Source organism: Puma concolor, chromosome D1 (assembly GCF_028749965.1).
Source record: "Puma concolor isolate L17-30 chromosome D1, mPumCon1.1.hap2, whole genome shotgun sequence".
NCBI classification, from domain to species: domain Eukaryota; kingdom Metazoa; phylum Chordata; class Mammalia; order Carnivora; family Felidae; genus Puma; species Puma concolor.
In genome coordinates, this window is record NC_141676.1 from 42,850,544 (window position 1) to 42,868,264 (window position 17,721).

At 43.9% G+C, this 17,721-nt stretch overlaps 1 protein-coding gene across 12 annotated transcripts in view; it reads left to right on the forward strand.

Annotated features, from left to right (window-relative positions):
• PLEKHA7 (pleckstrin homology domain containing A7) overlaps positions 1–17,721 on the forward strand; it is a 220,065-nt gene that overhangs the window by 160,135 nt on the left and 42,209 nt on the right. For all 12 annotated transcript variants that reach the window (XR_015240972.1, XM_086677863.1, XM_086677865.1 and 9 more), the window contains one exon: positions 11,500–11,970. Coding sequence is in view for 11 of the 12 variants with exons in the window: in XM_086677863.1 (XP_086533989.1) it covers positions 11,500–11,970 (471 nt within the window). In the remaining variant the exon portion in view is untranslated. The remainder of the gene's footprint in view (positions 1–11,499; positions 11,971–17,721) is intronic.

The window sequence follows — 17,721 nt, forward strand, 5'->3', positions numbered from 1 at the left end:
ATGTTTATTTTTGAGGGGGGTGAGGGGTATAAAGAGAAAGACGCAGAATCTGAAGCAGGCTCCAGGCTCTTAGCTGTTAGCACAGAGCCTGATGGCAGGGGTCGAACGCACGAACTCTGTGATCATGACCTGAGCTGAAGTCAAACGTTTAGCTGACTGAGCCACCCAGGCACCCCTGTACTGGCTTCTTTAGACCATCAATGGCAAATGAGTTCTTTCTTGTGTTCCATCTTTGTTCAGTTCATCAAGACTGACTAGGGCACTGGGTCAAAGATAACCTGAGAATGAAACCAAGTTTAACAGGAAGAAGTATTGTGATTGAAAAGTGATGTCTTGCTTGAACCATTCAGGATTAATTTGCTACCTGAGATTTGGCCTTTTTTTTTTTTTTTTAACTTTTTCCTACTTAAAGATTTTATAATTAACTATCAGATTCTGGTTTGTGAGGGGCTCCATCCTTTATCTGTTGGGCTGCCTTCCTTCCCTTTTAGAGTCTCAGGTCATTGTATTGTCCCTAGTTTTTCTCTGAACTTGTAACATTTTTCTTATTCTCTTGATAAACTCTTAAAATCCCATAATCATGTTTGCCTAAGTTTCCTTCCTTAAAAAACAAAACAAGCCAAAAAATTTGTCCTACCTTCTGAGTCAGAATAAAGGCAGAATAATATTTCCTCTTAACTTTCTGAGAGATTATCAGCTAAGCAAATCCAGACTCACTAAATGTTCTTTCCCCAGAATAAGATGTTCAGACATTTGGTTAGTTAGAATTATTCATTAGGCAGTACTTAATCTTCCCTTTCCTTCAGTTTTGTGATCTGCATTGGAAAATCTCCATCTGTGTTAAGTGAGGGGCCCCGGTGGTCGCGTAAGGGTCTTGGTCTCTCCCCAACTTGATTCTCATCAGATGCTTCTGTCATTATCCATATAGGCAGATGCTTACATATGTGGTATAGTAGGACTCCTGATTGCAGGCAGCAGAAAATGCAGACAAATTTACCTTAGAAAGGGAGGAATTCGTTGGTTGCTTCACTGAAAAGTTCAGGATAGATCTAGCTTTAGAAACGCTGGGTTCAAGGCTCAGACAGTATCATTACAAGTCATTCTCTCAGGCTCTGGGGTCTGGCCACCCTTGGGTTGGATTCATTCTTCAGCTCCATGTGGAGGTTCCTGGCAGATCTAAGAAAGATCTTGTGGCAAAATAGCTGCAGTAGCCCTGGACTCCTGTCGTCTGGCTGAAGAAAGTCCAGCAGAAAAGAGCCAGAGTCTTGTCCAGAAACTCTTGTCCAGAGAGAGGCATTCTGATTAGACAGGGTTAGATAATATTTGAACCTTAAATCATGTACTGTGGACAGGGAATATACATGCTGATTGGCACCAATCCAGGATACAATCTTCACTTCTGAGAACCAGGCCACAGGGACTGCGGGCAAGGTAAGGGTGGATGCCCAAGAAATGTTAGGGCTATGGGCAGTGGAAGGAGAAATGACCCATTGGAATGGGACAAAGGTGGTGCAAGCAGCTAATGTCCAGGCCAGCTGATTGATTCACCCCCTCACTTCCTACTGTATTGGTTTCTTTTACCTTATGTTCTCCTCCCAGAGCTTAGTGTCTGAAGTCAGATAGACATGGGTTCAAGTCCCATCTCTACTACTTTCTAGCTGTGTCACTTGTACAGATTGAGAATGCTTTTTAAACTTTTTCTTAACATTTATTTTTGAGAGACAGAGCACAAGTGGGGGAGGGACAGAGAGAGAGACAGAATCTAAAACAGGCTCCAAGCTGTCAGCACAGAGTTTGATGTGGGGCTCGAACCCACAGAACATGAGATCATGACCTGAGCTGAAGTCAGACACTTAATTGACTGAGCCACCCAGGTGCCCTGGGAATGCTTTTTAAACCTCAGTTCAATGGGTGGTGGGTATTGAGGAGGGCACCTTTTGGGATGAGCACTGAGTGTTGTATGGAAACCAATTTGACAATAAATTTCATATATTGAAAAAAAATAAACCTCAGTTCATAGGGCTATTACAAGTGTTAAGTTAAATAAATGAATGTATAACGTGCTTACTTAATAGGATGCCTAAGATACTTTGTATTGGGTATGCTACCTTCCATAGGGTTTGGTTTGACAATGTCATTGGCCCTTTTTTCTTTACAACCACCCCAGTTTCATCGACCATCCCCTGGATCACATTGATGATGAGTCTTCTGTGAGCAAAATGCACTCTTCCTTGTCAGGATGTGCTCATCCCCTAGCAGGGTCACTGTGGTTCTGCTCTGCTCAGGCTTCTGCAGCACCATCCCTCCACCTGCCTCTCACCTCCTTCCTCCTCCAGCCTCTTCCTACATCATTACTCTGACCCAGGAGCAGAGTTGAGCACCCTCGCTTCAACTCCTTTCTTTATTCTTTTGTTTCCTACACAGGCTTCAGAGATCTTTGATAGAAATTCATTCATGTATTCTGTTTTGTTTTTTTTTAACGTTTATTCATTTTTTGAGAGACAGAGCGTGAATGGGGGAGGGGCAGAGAGAGAGGGAGGTGTAGGATCCAAAGCAAGCTTCAGGCTCAACTGACAGCACAGAGCCTGACGCGGGGCTCAAACTCACAAACCATGAGATCATGACCTGAGCCGAAGTTGGATGCTTAACCGGCTGAGCCACCCAGGCGCCCAATCATTCACGTGTTCTTAAGATCCCATCCCATACACTATAAGGGGCACCAAGCAGTGCTGCCAAATCCTGCTCTCTATCTCCTTCTGTTCATAATTTCTTCCCTCCATTTCCATGTTCTCCCACTTGCCAGACTTTGGACTGATTTTTGATTCCCTACAGCCTCCTTGAAATCTGTCTTCCCAACTCTGCCATTGGACTGCTTTTTGTCTCTTGTCTAAGAATGTCTTGTCCTCTCCAATAAGCTAAAACACTAAGCAAGCAAGAGGTCAGCTTGCTTTCACAGCTCACAAAACTGACAAGCAGCTCAAATAGGAGGGCCTATCAGAAGACAACTTATCTCTTTTCTCAGTTTCCAAATTTCTCTGGTCTCTGTGTAACTGGTAGTCCTGTCTTTGGACTGTAGGAACTTATTGTCTAATCACCTTTGGAGTAAAAACCATTTTCCTTAGGGCATTTGAGCACTGTATGGGTTTAGTCCCTATTACACCTTTGGGCTCATGTCTCACCATTCCCCATTCTCTATGCCCCAGCCATACTGAACTTCTTGAATTGGGTGCATTTGTACTCATGCATTCATCTATTTAGTCTTTTATTCTACAAGTATTTATTGAGGGCATACTGTGCAGCAGATACTGTTAAAGATGCTGTGTTCAAAGAAAGAGGCAAAGTCCCATGCATTCTTGGGTAGGAGAGGTGGACATAGACCATAAACAGGTAAACAACAAGACAATTTTCTATCATGATCTATGCATGAAGGCAGTAAAATAGGGTGATGGGATGGGAGGGGCGAGGGGGCAGAGAGTAGCCACTTTTGTTTGGATGGTCAGGGAAGGCCTCTGTGGGAAGTATATGGAAGTGAGGCCTGATTGATATACGAAGGTTAAGGATGCAAAACTGAGGGGGAGTGCTTAAAACAGAAGGAATGGGCCCTTACAAACACCTTGTGGCAAGAAGGAGCTTGGTTTGTTGGGGAAACAGAAAGCTAGGGAGTGTGGCTGAATCTAAGGGAGCGAGGGGGAGAGTAGACTGTGATGGGATCCAGGTGAGAGATGGAGGTCCATCTCATGAGGCACCAGGATCCATCTGGGCCTTGCTCATCTGCCTCTCCAGTCCTCACCGTTACTAGGAGAACTTCAGCACATACTTCAAGCCTTAGCCTAAATATTCCTTGACCCTTCAGTGTGTTAGATACCCCAGTTTGTAGAACTGTGTCATTCCTTTTGCATAGGACTTTCATGTTCAAGCTATGTTGGCATGCTTTTTCTTTTTTTTTTTTTAAATGTTTTATTTATTTTTGAGACAGAGAGAGACAGAGCATGAGCAGGGGAGGGGCAGAGAGAGAAGGAAACACAGAATCTGAAGCAGGCTCCAGGCTCTGAGCTGTCAGCACAGAGCCCAACGCAGGGCTTGAACTCACAAACTGCAAGATCAAGGCATGCTTTTTCATTGTCACCCCTACTAGTCTGTAAACTTCTTGAAAATGGAACATAGTAAGCAGTTCGTTAATGAATGGGTGCACGCATGTTTAACTGGCTGGGCAGGTGGGTGGAAGGATGGATGGATGAACAAAAGTTACAAAAACTCTACCTGTAAATTGTTCAAATAAAGATTTGGGATGTCAGGGGGGAGTCAGACAACTGTTGTGGGATTGGTGTGTGGGGAACCAGCCTGCTCAGAAATAGCCCATACATTGCTGGCTGTTTGTAGCCTCTTCAGAGAACTAAATATTTGGCTTTCCAAACGCTGATCACTTTGAGTAAAGTGTAGCAGGAACACCTAAGATTGGACAAGCCCCTTGGATCCTGAGCAGAAGTAATTTGTGGACACGTTTTCAGTCAGGTGCAGGGCTTTGGGGTCAGATCAGATGGGATTTAATCCTGTGTATGTCACTGGTTGCATGATTCAAGGCAAGTGGGTTAACCTCTTTCAGCTTCACTTTTATTACCTGTAATGAGAGAATAATAATATCCCTAGCCTTGGAGGACTTTACAATGAGAAGAAGAGGTAATCTATTTAATTTGCTTAGCTCAGGGGTTTGCATTTAGTTAGTGCTCAGTGATCACTGTTGCTGCCATTGTTCCTATTCTTCAGTAGAGAAACTTATTGTAGGTAATCTGGTACTTACTGACTGCCCTCAGCCTCTCTGGGCTTGACAGTACTGGCCTTGCAGGATTGTTGTAGGGATTAGGGGTGGTCTAATCTCTAATTCCTGGCACATATGAGGACCATACCAGCATATGGTAATAATAACCAAGCATTAGCCACAAAAAAATGAATGACCCAAAACTGTGGCTGCCATAGGGAGATGGAAGGTGAGTGAACTTGGCCAGAACTCCAGACTGGGTTGGGTTGAACTGTGATGGTTGAGCATGACTTCCTCAGTAGAAAGAAGAAGGAAGGATTCTCTAGGCAGAAATGAACAAAGTGAGGGGACCCAGAGTAACCAGACTTCCTTTGGTTTGTCAATCCTTAAAACTTCACAAGGGACTTTGCCAGTAGCCACCTCTTTGAGGCAAGAGGCATCCCAGCTTGGCAGTCTGGTGTTGCCTTTTTTTTTCTTTAGCTTTGCTCTTCTTTAGGGTGGGACAGTGTGGAGAATTGGAGAGTGTGTCTTCAGAGCTGTCAGGCCCTCTATTGTTAATTTAGAGCAGAGCCTGAGAGGGAGCCAGATATCTGCCCCAACCTGCCCTCCCAGGGGGACTGCCCTAGTTAACTCTGGGGGATAGAAGAAACAGACTCCTGTCTGCCATTTCTCTCCAGCCATTTCCTTCCTCAAATGTTAGGAATTTAAGTGAGCAAGCCTGCCATAGGCTCCCAGCATACTTTGTGCCCCTTTCTCTTCAGTCTTTTGTACAAGTCTATGGAGAGTGCCTAGGGTCAGTTCTGACTTTGAGCCCACTGCCCTCCTGAGACCAGGGTCAGTGCTCAGGGCTTAGCATCAGTCAACACAGGCTGCACTGGTTTCTTTATCCAGGGCAGGACTTCTGCCACCTGACCTGGCTCAGACTAAACTCTCTAAGAATATCAGTGGCCTGGCCCTTGTTCTTGGGCTCCTGGTTGGGTCATTTAGGTGTGGTGAGTAGGGAGATATCCTCCAATGGAATTGTGACAGAATGGCTGTATCTGCCCCTGGACCAAAGTCCAACCAAGGCCCTATAAGCTGTCATTCCTCTTCCCACCCAAGTCTTTGAGATTTAATGTGTGTGGTGTGTGCGTGTATTTAGCATTAAGACAGAGGGAAATGTTAGTTCTTATTTCCAGGTGAGATAAAAGGGTTTAGAGGCAGAATAAAATAATAATTAGTCCTTGGTGTGATCTGTTAACTTCCAAGTTCTTGTGAAGAAAAGGAATAAGAAAGAAGTATCCCCAGACTGAGGTGAGTGCTTTTCCCACTTGCAGGAGGAAACAAGAATTTGCTCTAAACAGACAAGTAGCATTGCTGTGATGTGCTGAAAATGGAGGGACCCAATCCCTGCTAATGATGTTTAGCCCCTTCTAACAGTTAGGGATTGTGTTTGGTGGCTAGTGACAGAACGGCCTAACTTAGGATGGCAAAATCAAGTTGGGTTTCACATAACGGGAATCCAGAGGTAGTTAGTCTAGGCTGGTGTAATAGCTCCCTGGTGCCATCAGGGACCTGGGCTCTTTCTCACTTTCTACCCAGATTTAAGCAGGTGGCTTTTATTCTTATTTTTGTCACCTTCCAATGCAACATAGAGTCTAAGTTCCAGGCAGGAAGAAGGGAAGGGTTAGCTAAGTCAGCTAAGTGTGACTTTTTAAAAAGACTTTCCCGGAAGACCCACCCAGCAATTTCTGTGTACATCTTTTAACATCTTATTGGCTACATCTAAGTCACATGATCACCCTTAGCTCCAAGGGAGGTTGGGAAATGGGAGTTTTTTCCTAGATACATTACCACTTAGAAAAAATTGAGTCAGGGACGAGGGAGAGAATAGATGTAGTCAACAGATTTGTATTTGAGGGCATGCTGTTTGCCAGGCACTATGCTGTGCTCTTTCTGTGCACTCTCTCCTTGAGTCCTCACAACAGCCCAGAGAAGCAGTGGTTGTTGTCCCCATTTTACAGATAAGAAACTGGAAACCAGAGAGGTCACAGACTTGCTCAAGGTCACCCAGCTTGCATTGGGTGGAACCACCTCTTGAATCTGGGTCTGACTGGCTCTTAACCTTATGCTCTCTGGCTTTGACGCATTTGGCCAAAATGGTCACTGAATGCCAAGAATTCCGTTTTTGAATAGTCACTGAGTCTGGGTACTCACAATGATAGTAATGAACTGCACTGGAAAGGCTTGTGTCATCTTAGCTAAACCTGTGTGCCCTGTATGGCCATCTTGTCTGAGTGACACAGTCATTGAGGGCTGAGGGGTGCTTTATTCTTTCCCATCATTGTGCTAACTGAGCATTGTAAATCTATTTTGAGACAGGTCTCCTGATTTGAGAAGTTGTGGGTTAAATTGTAGGGAATATAGGGAGACAGGGAGAAAACAAGAAAACATTTTTGCCTTAAATCCTATAACTTCATTAAGTTAACTGTTTAATAAGTCAGTTAAGGTGGAGGAGTAGAGGACATTACCTTCACCTTTTTTACCTGCAGCCATAGCCTGAATATTTGGGGCACAAAGCATCTTATGTAAGTCCTAGCAGTTAGAGACCAGGAGCTGTTCATAATCCCAAATTTGAGGGTCTAGAAGGCTGCCAGGTAACTAGCAGACTTCCGTTCTTTTAGCCACCCTCTTAAGGTTTGTTTTGCAGTAAATGGTGGTATTAATCTGAGAAAAGGATTTGTCATTGTCTATCAACTTTATTATCAGGAAGTACTGGCATATGTCAGGGTGTGTCCATCATATGTGCACACACAGTAAAGACTAAAGTTTATAGTTATAAATTGAGCTCCAAGGTTAAAAAGACTGGAAACCTCCGTGGTTTTGGGTCAGTTAATGAGAACAGGATTAAATGTGGTTACCATGATTAAATTGGGCTTTAGGGTTGTCTGGCTTTGATGGCAGAGACTGTTTTTTGTGCTATTTTCTTATCTCTCCAAGTGCCTGCCCCAGTGGAGATAGATAGTTGCTCAGTAAATACATGGAGGTTGATAAAGAAAGGAAAATCCCCCTGCCGTTTGGTTGGGCTGAGGCATCATACCCACAGTCTTTGGTTTCTGGAGTTGAGAAAACCCCCTTTTCCTTTCAGTTCTAATATCATAACATGTAGGTGGCATGTTTGTTTTACAGCCTGGTTTTTGTGACAAAGCACTGTTATCTTTGGGGTGGAAATAACAAGGGGGTACAGTTACTTAGATCTCACAGCTGGAGTGACCAGGTTATCAAGCTTCGGTGACTTGTCTGGGGTCTGACCCAGAGGACGGCCAGAGCTCTAGTCCTCTAGGCAGCAGCCTTAGCAAAGCCTGCATGGGTGGTTTCCCGAGTTTGAGAAACAGTAAAGAAGATAAAGACCAACTCAGGCAACCCGAAGGCTACTGGCTGGAGTTACACTGATGCAGTTATGGAGGATTAGAGGAAGAAAGGAAAGACAGAGTTAAAGCCTATAATGTACCCTGTAGAACACAGTGGTCCCTGAATGAATGCAGAGTAAGAATTGCTTTTTCTTAAAGAGTAATCCCCAAATATTTCCCATGTGTTCCTAGACCAACTGAACGTTAGGAATGGAAGGGCCCTCAGAGATCACAATCTAAATATGTCATTATAAAATGATGTAATAGGACTTCTTTGGCAAAGAGTAACAGAGACCAAACTCAAACTGGCTTGAGTGAGAAAGAGAATTTATGGGTTCACAACCAGAAAGTCCAAGGATATATCTGGTTTAGTTATGGTTAAAACTCAGAGCTCAGGTTAAATTTTTAGGATTGTTTCTCTCCATCTGCTTTCCTTGGTGTTGGTTTCATTCTCAAATAGCTGATTCCCATATAGTTATAGCAGCTCAAGACCAGCTCCAACCAAAGTCCCAGAACTAACTCTGACAGGCCTGGAATAGTGTCAACCCCTGAACTGATTACTGAGACTTGGAGCCTCAGCTGGATAGGGACTAGTAGAGTCAGTAACACCCAAACCACATGGATCAAAAGTGGGGAAGGTGGTCCCCAAATGGAAATTGAAATGCTGAAATTGATTTTTATTTTTAAACAAAGCTTTGTGTCTTCATGGTTAAGTCAGGAGAGTGCCTGGGCAGTAAGATTTGTGATTGCTTTTCTTAATTACTTTACATTGACATTTTAACTGTCTCCCAGACTGGATCGATTCTGCCCTGAGTCTGTGCTTGGTAATTGGTAGCTGAGGTTCTTAGGTCATTGCAAGGATGCCTGGGGTCTGGCCACCAAGATGTAAATGCAGCAGCATTTCCATTGTATGCTTTCAGGTGAAAATGAGAGAGCCCTCTGGCTTGGTCATTTGAGGAGTGATGGATCTCCTGGCCAGGACTTTTTTTTTACTTTCCTTTTTTTAAAAAACAATTTTTTTGAGAGAGAGAGAGAGAGAGCGCGAGCAAGCACATGAGTAGGGGAGGGGTAGAGGGAGAGGGAGAGAGAGAGAATCTTAAGCAGGCTCACATCCAGCATGGAGCCCGACATGGGACTCCATCTCACAACTGTGAGATCATGACCTAAGCCAAAATCAAGAGTTAGACACTTGAACCACCCAGGTGCCCCTCTTTTTCAAATTTTTATTTAAATTCTTGTTAGTTAACATACAGTGTAAAATTGGTTTCAGCAGTAGAATTCAGTGATTTGTTAGTTAAATACAACAGCTAGCACTCATCACAAGTGTCCACAAGTACATCAACAAGTGTCCTCCCTAATCCCCATCACTCATCTAACCCATCCACCCACCCTCCTCTCCTCCAGCAACCCTCACTTTGTTCTCTATCATTAAGAGTCTCTTGTGGTTACTTCTCTTTCTTCTCCTTCCCTGCCTTCCCATATGTTCATCTGTTTTGTTTCTTAACTTCCACACATGACTGAAATCATACAGTATTTGTCTTTCTCTGACTTACTTATTTTGCTTAGCATAATACACTCTAGCTCTGTGCACATTGTTGGAAGTGGCAAGGTTTCATTCTTTTTGATGGCTGAGTAATATTCCATTGTATATATACCACATCTTCTTTCTCCATCCATCAGTCCATGAACATTTCGGCTCTCTCCAAAGCTTGGCTATTAATTCATAATGCTGCTATAAACACTGGGGTGCATGTACCCCTTCGAATCTGTATTTTTGTATCCTTTGGGTAAATACCTAGTCGTGCATATGCTGGATCCTAGGGTAGTTCTATTTTTAACTTTTTGAGGAATCCCCATACTGTTCTCCTGAGTGGACGCACCAGTTTACATTTCTACCAACAGTACAACAGTGCACGACTAGGGGAGGGGCAGAGGGAAAGAGAGAATCTTAAACAGGCTGTCCTGCTTAAGGAGGGGGTTCCTCTTTCTCACATCACCAACACCTGTTGTTTCTTGTGTTGTTAATTTTAGCCATTCTGACAGGTACAAGGTAGTATCTCATCATTGTTTATATTTGTATTTCCCTGATGATGAGCTATGTTGAGCATCTTTTCATGTGTCTGTTAGCCATCTGGATGTCTTCTTTGGAAAAGTGTCTATTCATGTCTTTAAGGCTGGGATCTTTTTTCCAGGGATACCGGCTGCCCCATCCAAGGGTCCTTGGCAATTTTTTGGTCCTGCTGGGCTGGGGTGTGTTCTCCTTTCTCCCTAATCTAAATTCTGCAAAGCTTATGGAGCTGCTGCTGTGTCCCTGGTACCAGGTAATTGGGATGCAGACATAACTAGGATCCTGACCCAAGGAAGGCAGGGAGAAAGGCAGCTTGCAATAGGAGACAGGCCATGAAAGGGGAGTCCTTCTCTGTGCCTCAGAAGTTCTTCCTGTAGACTCCGTTCATGTCCTGACCTATGGCCCCCACCCCATTCTCCTTTATAGTTTCTAGGTCTGCACATATGTAGGCCATGGACATACATATGGAGAGGCAATAGAAAGCACATGGGCTCTGCAGCCTGGTTGGGATTAAGCCGTGGCTCCACTCTTTCCCAGCAGTATGGTCTTGGACAAATCATTTATCTTCTCTGTGCCTTAGTTTCCTTGTCTCTAAAATCTGACTGTTTAGAGGATTGTTAGGTCAGCATTCTTATGGGTTCCTGTTTGAGAAATAGGTAAGAGATTACATAAAGAGGTTGCTGTGCCTATTTACTCACCATCTTGGAAGAATGTTAATTATGCTGCTAATTGTCCTTTGGGCTGTGCTAGATGCCAGTGGGAGAGATACTGGGCTTAGGAGCCTTCTATCCAAGCTGGACTGCTCCAGACAGATAAATGGACAAAGAGCAAAAGAGAAAAGGAATAAGATCATTTATTTGTTCAGTAGTATTTATAAAGCATCTACTCTACACCAGTCATTGGACAGAAGTTCTAGGCATATCATAATTGGCCAGAAGGGCCTCTGGTCTGAGGGACCTCATAGTCCACTTGGGTGTTAGATGAGTGAACATACAATTATGGTCCAGTGTATTAGTATGACATGGAATCAGCAAAGTTCCCAGTCTAGACTGGGGATATGTGTCTGGGGTAGCTTCCTGGAGGAAGTGACATGTAGGCCAGGTCCCAAAGCACTAGAAGTCAGGCAGGAAGAATGAAGGACTAGGTGTGAAAGATGTTCCAGGCAGAGGGAATAGTCCATGCAAAGGCCTGGAGGAAATTTGAGTGTAAAGTGTATTGTTCTTTGGCGAGTCTTGGCTGCCACTGGTGCTGTCTGGAATGGACTGAATGTGCCTCTTTCATTGCAGGGACATGGAGAAGGTGGAGCGGCAGGCAGTCCCCCAGGCCAATCACACAGAGTCCTGTCGAGAGTGTGGCCGTGTGGGACCTGGACATGCAAGGGATTGTCCTCACCGCAGCCATGAGGATTCCTTTGGCTTTGAGAGGCGGGAGCAAGAGGAAGAACGTTACCGTTCCCAGAGGGACCCACTGGAGGGCAAGCGGGACAGGAGCAAGGCCAGGTCCCCGTACTCACCAGCTGAGGAGGATGCCTTGTTCGTGGATTTACCTGGTGGCCTGAGAGGCCAGCAAGCACAGCCCCAGCGGGCAGAGAAGAACGGAGTGCTGCCCACCACATATGGCCCAGGAGAGCAGAATGGGACCAGCGGGTATCAGCGGGCCTTTCCTCCCAGGAACAACCCTGAAAAGCACAGCCAGAGGAAGAGCAGCCTGGCCCAGGTGGAGCACTGGGCAAAAGCCCAGAAAGGGGACGGCAGGAGGTCAGTAATAGACTCAGGATGGCTGCTACTAATGAGTGTAATAATGTAATAACGGTAGCCATCATTTACCCAGCACGTGCTGGGTAAATGCTGGCCTTAAACTCTCCACCTCCATTAGCTCCATAAATTCCTGTAACAACCCTGCAAGGAGGGGATGATGTCCCCAGTTTGTACTGGGGACAAAGAAACTGGGGCTTGGAGAAGAGAAGGAGCCTGCCCAGGGCACATGGATAAGTGGCAGAGCCAGAGTGCAGACCCGGGTCTATGAACCTGCCAAGTCTGTATGAGATTATATCAGGTGGCTTCTCTGTTCCCTAACAAGTGTGTCTGGAGACAGTCAGCATGTAGATGGTAACTGATCTCTTACTCTGCTACTTCTCTACATCCGGGAAATATTTGTAGAGTAAATACAGATCCATTTTTAATTGCAGACACACAGAGAGGTGCTTAGGCACTGTTGACAGGAGGCTTTATCATACCTATTCCTTCAAGAAGCAGTTTTAATGATTCAGAGGGCATGCATCTTTTGCTATTTGCAAAGCACTGTTTGTATGTTATTATAATTTTAGATTAATAAGGGCACTTTTCTGAATGTGAAAAATTCAGGGTGACCTGGCTTCCCCATTTTGTCCTCCTTATGAAGACAGTAAATTGTGTCACCATCCCCAGGCTTCAAAAACAAACCACTGACTGCAGAAGAGGTAGCGAGGCCCTCATGCATTCAGAAAGCTCCTCAGGGACTAGAGGGGCTGCAGTGATGTGTCACAGCTCAGGCCAAGTCTGCCACAGACTTATCTGCCTGTGATAAACATACTCTAAAATGCCTCACTGCATTCTCCCTGTTGGTGGGGCCCAGACTTTCCCCTGTGGACTGTTGTGGCAGGAGTGCTCCCAAGGGAATAGCTTAGGCCTCCTTCTAGGTGTGTGGGTGTTTTGTGCATGTGTAGGTAGCGTAACCTCTTTAATCTGGTCTCGGTGGGCAGTTTGTGAGGGTAGATGGTGGAGAAATTACAATGGAAATCCCCCAAGGAATTGGTAGACATTATTGTGGAACAGACTAGGAAAAGGAAGTCCTTTTGTGTTGTAGCTCTCTTCTCATTCCCACCTGGGACTGGCCAGGTGTCAGTTCCATTTGTTCAAATTTTGTGTCTTATTAAAAACAGAAAGCTACTTCCCAAGGACACGGAGGTGGGAAGCTTCTATTCTTGGTGCTGGGCTAGATAGACGCCCCCCTGGGAGGTGATTTTAAATGCCCTCCCTGCTGAGCGAGGTTGGAAAGTTAGCAGGCATTGCATCGTCCAGGTCCTCCTACTCTTTGGTAAAAAAAAAAAAAAATTGGATTTTATTTGAAACAGCAGTAGGGGAGCCACTGGAAGGTTTAAAACAGGTAACTGATGTGATCTGATTAATGATTCAGAAAGAAGAGCCCAGGAAAGATGCTGTTGTAATGGTCTAGGATGGTAACAGTGGAAATAGAAAGAAAGAGAAAGATTTGAGATACATTTTGGAGGTTGAAACAGCAAAGCTTGTCAGTGATTTGGATGCCCAGGATGAGAGAAAAGGAGGAACAAGGATGATCCCTAGAGTTTTGACTTGAACAGCCAGGTGGTTACTGAGATGGGGAAGGCTTAGGAGCAAGATCAGGGAGGTGTCAGTGTTCCCATTTTGGTAACCCTGTTTGAGAAGCCTATTAGCTATCCAGAGGGAGATGTCAGGTAGGCAGTTCTCAGAGGGAGATGTCAGGTATGGATTGTGGTGTTGAAACCCGGTTGGGAGTAGTCAGCACATAAATGGTACCTCAACACTAAGAAGTTAGCAGCAGAAGGGGGATCCGGCAGAGGCAACAGGTGTGGTTAGAGAGAAGCTACTCATGGTAAGTTAGCTATTTCCTCTTGCATGCTGCAACTGCTAAGAACTGAAGTAAATATGGGGCAGGTTAGGGGAGGTAAAGGCAGGAGAAGCTAGAGATAGTGGCAGATAGGAAAGATAAGGATTTAGCCCAGATGAGCCTGTATATCTTGCTAAAGATTTTGGGTTTAGTCTTGGAGGCCTGTGAAAGCCATCAATGGTTTGAAGAGTACTGGCAAGAAAGAGGCATCAGGATCACCAGGGGAGATTTTCTAGCTGAGATGGTCCTTACTACATCCCAGTTCTAATACAGCAGGTCCATATATATGGTGAAGAAATCAGCCACGTGATTCTGATGTGCCCCAATCAAAGTGAGAATGGTAGTTTTAGTTTCCCCTTACTCTTATAATATTTTTTTTTATTAAAGCAGTATATGCACATAGTTTAAGGATTTGAGTAGTATGACCCCCATCCATCCCTACTTTTGATTTTTGTCCCTTTGAGGCAACCACTTTCAGTTCTTTCAGTAGTTTTCCCAATTTACCTGAAATCAAATAAGATACTTACATTGCTCTTTCTTGATTTTTCAATTTTAGTTATCAATCGACATTCTACTCTAGAAGATAAAGATTGAAGTGTCTTATACCCCACTCTGCCTTTCCAATAGACATACACTTACCTGTATCCTAGCTTCGCAATATAGCATAATTTTTCTAGTCAGTTTTTATATTATGACAATATAAATATTCACAGCTGGGCCATATAGTATACTATTATTTCATTTGTATAATTTTTGTTTTCTGGTGTTGATAATTTTCATGCTTATAGTTTGCTGTGTTTTTTTTTTAAGTGTTTATTTATTTTGAGAAAGTGTGAATGGGGAAGGAGCAGAGAGAGGGACAGAGAGAGAGAGAGAATCCCAAAGCAGCCTCTATACTGCCAGTACAGAGCCTGATGTGGGGCTCAAACTCATGAACTGTGAAATCATGACCTGAGCTGTAGTCAGACGCTTAACCAACTGAGCCATCCAAGCATCTCAAGTTTTCTTCATTTTCTTTGCACCAGTTACTAATTCATCACCAAATTCATAGTTAGTTCCATGTGTAAATCTCCCTTTGTTCAGTACCTCCAAATCAGTAAACCACTCACAAAAAAAAAAAAAAAAAAAATTAAAATACCAAAGGATAAATAATGAAAGATAAGTGTCCTTCTACTTTATTTCAGAAACCTACTTTCAGTCCCTAAAGACCAACCACTGTATTAAGAAAAAGAAACCCTGTCCTTCACCTTGCTTTTTTCACTTAATGTGTCAGTGTATGTGCAAGTCTATATGTAGATATTTGAATATCTCTTTCCATATCAGCACATATAGACATATATCATTAATTTGGAGTAAGCAGAGTATTCCATTGTATGGATCTGCAGTGATATTTATACCATCTCCTACTGATGGACAGTGAGGTTGGTTACAAACATTTGCTGTTATAAACTATGCTGCAGTGCATATCCCTGTCCATTGTCTCTGCATATCAGTGCATGTGTACTTAAAGAACAGATGACTTTCAGTGGAGTGACTGGGTCAAAGGATACATGCCATTTTAATTATGGTAGTTATTACAAAATTGTCCTCCAACAATGCTGTTTCAGTTTATACCTCACCCAAAGTGTCCTTATCTGTCCATCCCCATATTGGCACTGGGAACTACTGTTTCAAGTTAACTCCTTGCTCTGATGACACTATGGCAGCGTTTAGATGGAGAAGAGCCTGAAAGAGAAAATGATTGAGTGTAAGCTGGTCCTACCTTGGGTAGGAGACGGGGAGGACCCAAACCGAAGCAGTGAAGATGCTGAGGATTGTGAAGATGGTTGGGAGGATACACAGATGTTGAGGTTGGGTAGGTATAAGAGTTGGTAAACTGCTTCATCGAGGCCTGGAAGGTAAGGAGGGCCACAGGTAGAGTTAACGTTAACAAGTTTGGCTTGGCAAGTAAGTAGATGTGGTACAGCCTGGATGTGAGGTGTTGTAACAACACTCCCCTCCTCACCCATACCCCTATGTGACTCTAATGTGCAGCCAGGCTTGAGAACCCTAGCTCAGAGTGAGCCATAGCAGAGGGCCAAAGGCAGAATGAGGAGGACTTCCAGCCTAAGGGGTGGACAAAAGCAGTCTCCATGAAGGAGGTGAGCAGGAGACAGGTGATGGAGGGAGTTTCATTTTGAAGGAGTCTGGTTTGTGCTGTGAATGAGGACTTCTCCTTGGCGGGTGGTGCCTTCCCACAAAGCTGGGAGGCACTGAAAGAGTATCTGGAACCTAAGGTCTCTGATCAGTCACTGGGGCTTTTGATTCCACTGAGATTCCTGTTATGTTATGTTATGTTATGTTATGTTATGTTATGTTATGTTATGTTATGTTATGTTATTTTATTTTATTATTTTATTTTATTTTATTTATTTTATTATTTGAGAGAGAGAGGATACAAGTGAGTGAGGGGCAGAGAGAGAGGGAGAAGAAGCAGGACTCACCCTAGGAAAGGCTTGAACTCACAAACCTTGAGATCATGACCTAAGCTGAAGTCAGTTGCTTAAGTGACTGAGCCACCCAGGCTGAGCCCCTCCACTGAGCTTCTGGATGAGCTTGCATGGGTAGACCTGATCTGCCCTTCTCAGTGGAGCTAGGACCTTCAAGTTAGGTCAGGAGGCAGAATACTACGAGAGGAAGACAGGAAGAACCCAGAAATGTGGCCTGGCCAGCGAGAAACTCTTTGTGGCAGGGGCACAGAAAGGACTTTCAAAAGCTGTGTGACTGATATGCAGTTGTAAGTTGTTGGTTGACCTGTCTCTACATAACTGCTTCTGGCAGCCCACAAACCTATGTTATTCTGCTACACACAATGGCCGGTACTTGGGGCCGGAGGGGCACACAGGAGAGCTAAAAAATAAGTGAGTTGCAAGGAGATGACAGGGTTGGGGAAAGCGTCGAACTGTCCTTAGATATGAGCTGGGAGTTTGAGCCTTTCTTATCTATGGGGCAAGGTGACATCAGGTCTGTAGATGAAAACAATTCATTGGCCTTGAAGGTCATTGAGCACACAGCGAGAGAAACTTCAGTCTAGTGATGGAAGTGGATCTCAATGGGCTGAAAGGTGAAAAGTGAGGAATTGAAGACACCCTTTTGAGAAGAAAGCTGTTAGTCTCTGAGCACGTGAAGTGCACAGTCTCTGATCATTCACTTGTATCTGGAAAGGACTGCATCTTGCATTCCCCGAGTTGTTTTCCTTAAAGGTATATTTGTAATCTCTTACAGTCAAGTGATAAGTAGATCTGGCTGCTTAATAAAAAAGCCTCCTCCATTTGAAAATATAGAAGAGGGATGTCTGTGCTTTATATGATTCAGACTGTACTAATCTTGTTAGATTGAGCACATTAGACATTGCAAGGAGGGTTATTTGGACTGTAATATGATCTCATATTTGTGGCTCTAGACCACACAAGAAATTATTTCTAACTGTTCTTTTAGTACTTGGAGATACGTATTATTGTGTTTCACATCATTAAACTCCTTTAGAATGATGTCTTTCGAGGATAAGCTGATGTACCCTTAGAATTCTACATTCTAAGAGATTGTTGTGAAATTCTAGCCTTGCATTTTTTTCTGGGTATTTAAAGTAATTTACATACCCATAAAATAAAAAGGCAGGGGTGGGGGTGGTATCAGGGACTCAGATATTACAATAAGGAACAGAGTCAAAAGTGAAAGTCTTGCACAGTTGATGTGGAGGTTAGGGCGAGGAATGTCTGTTGCATAAGTAATTGGTTATGAAAAGTGATTTTACATTTCGATATTACCACTTTGTAGTGGCTGTATCAGAATATCCTCTTTAGTGCCTTTTGGAACAGGGAGGC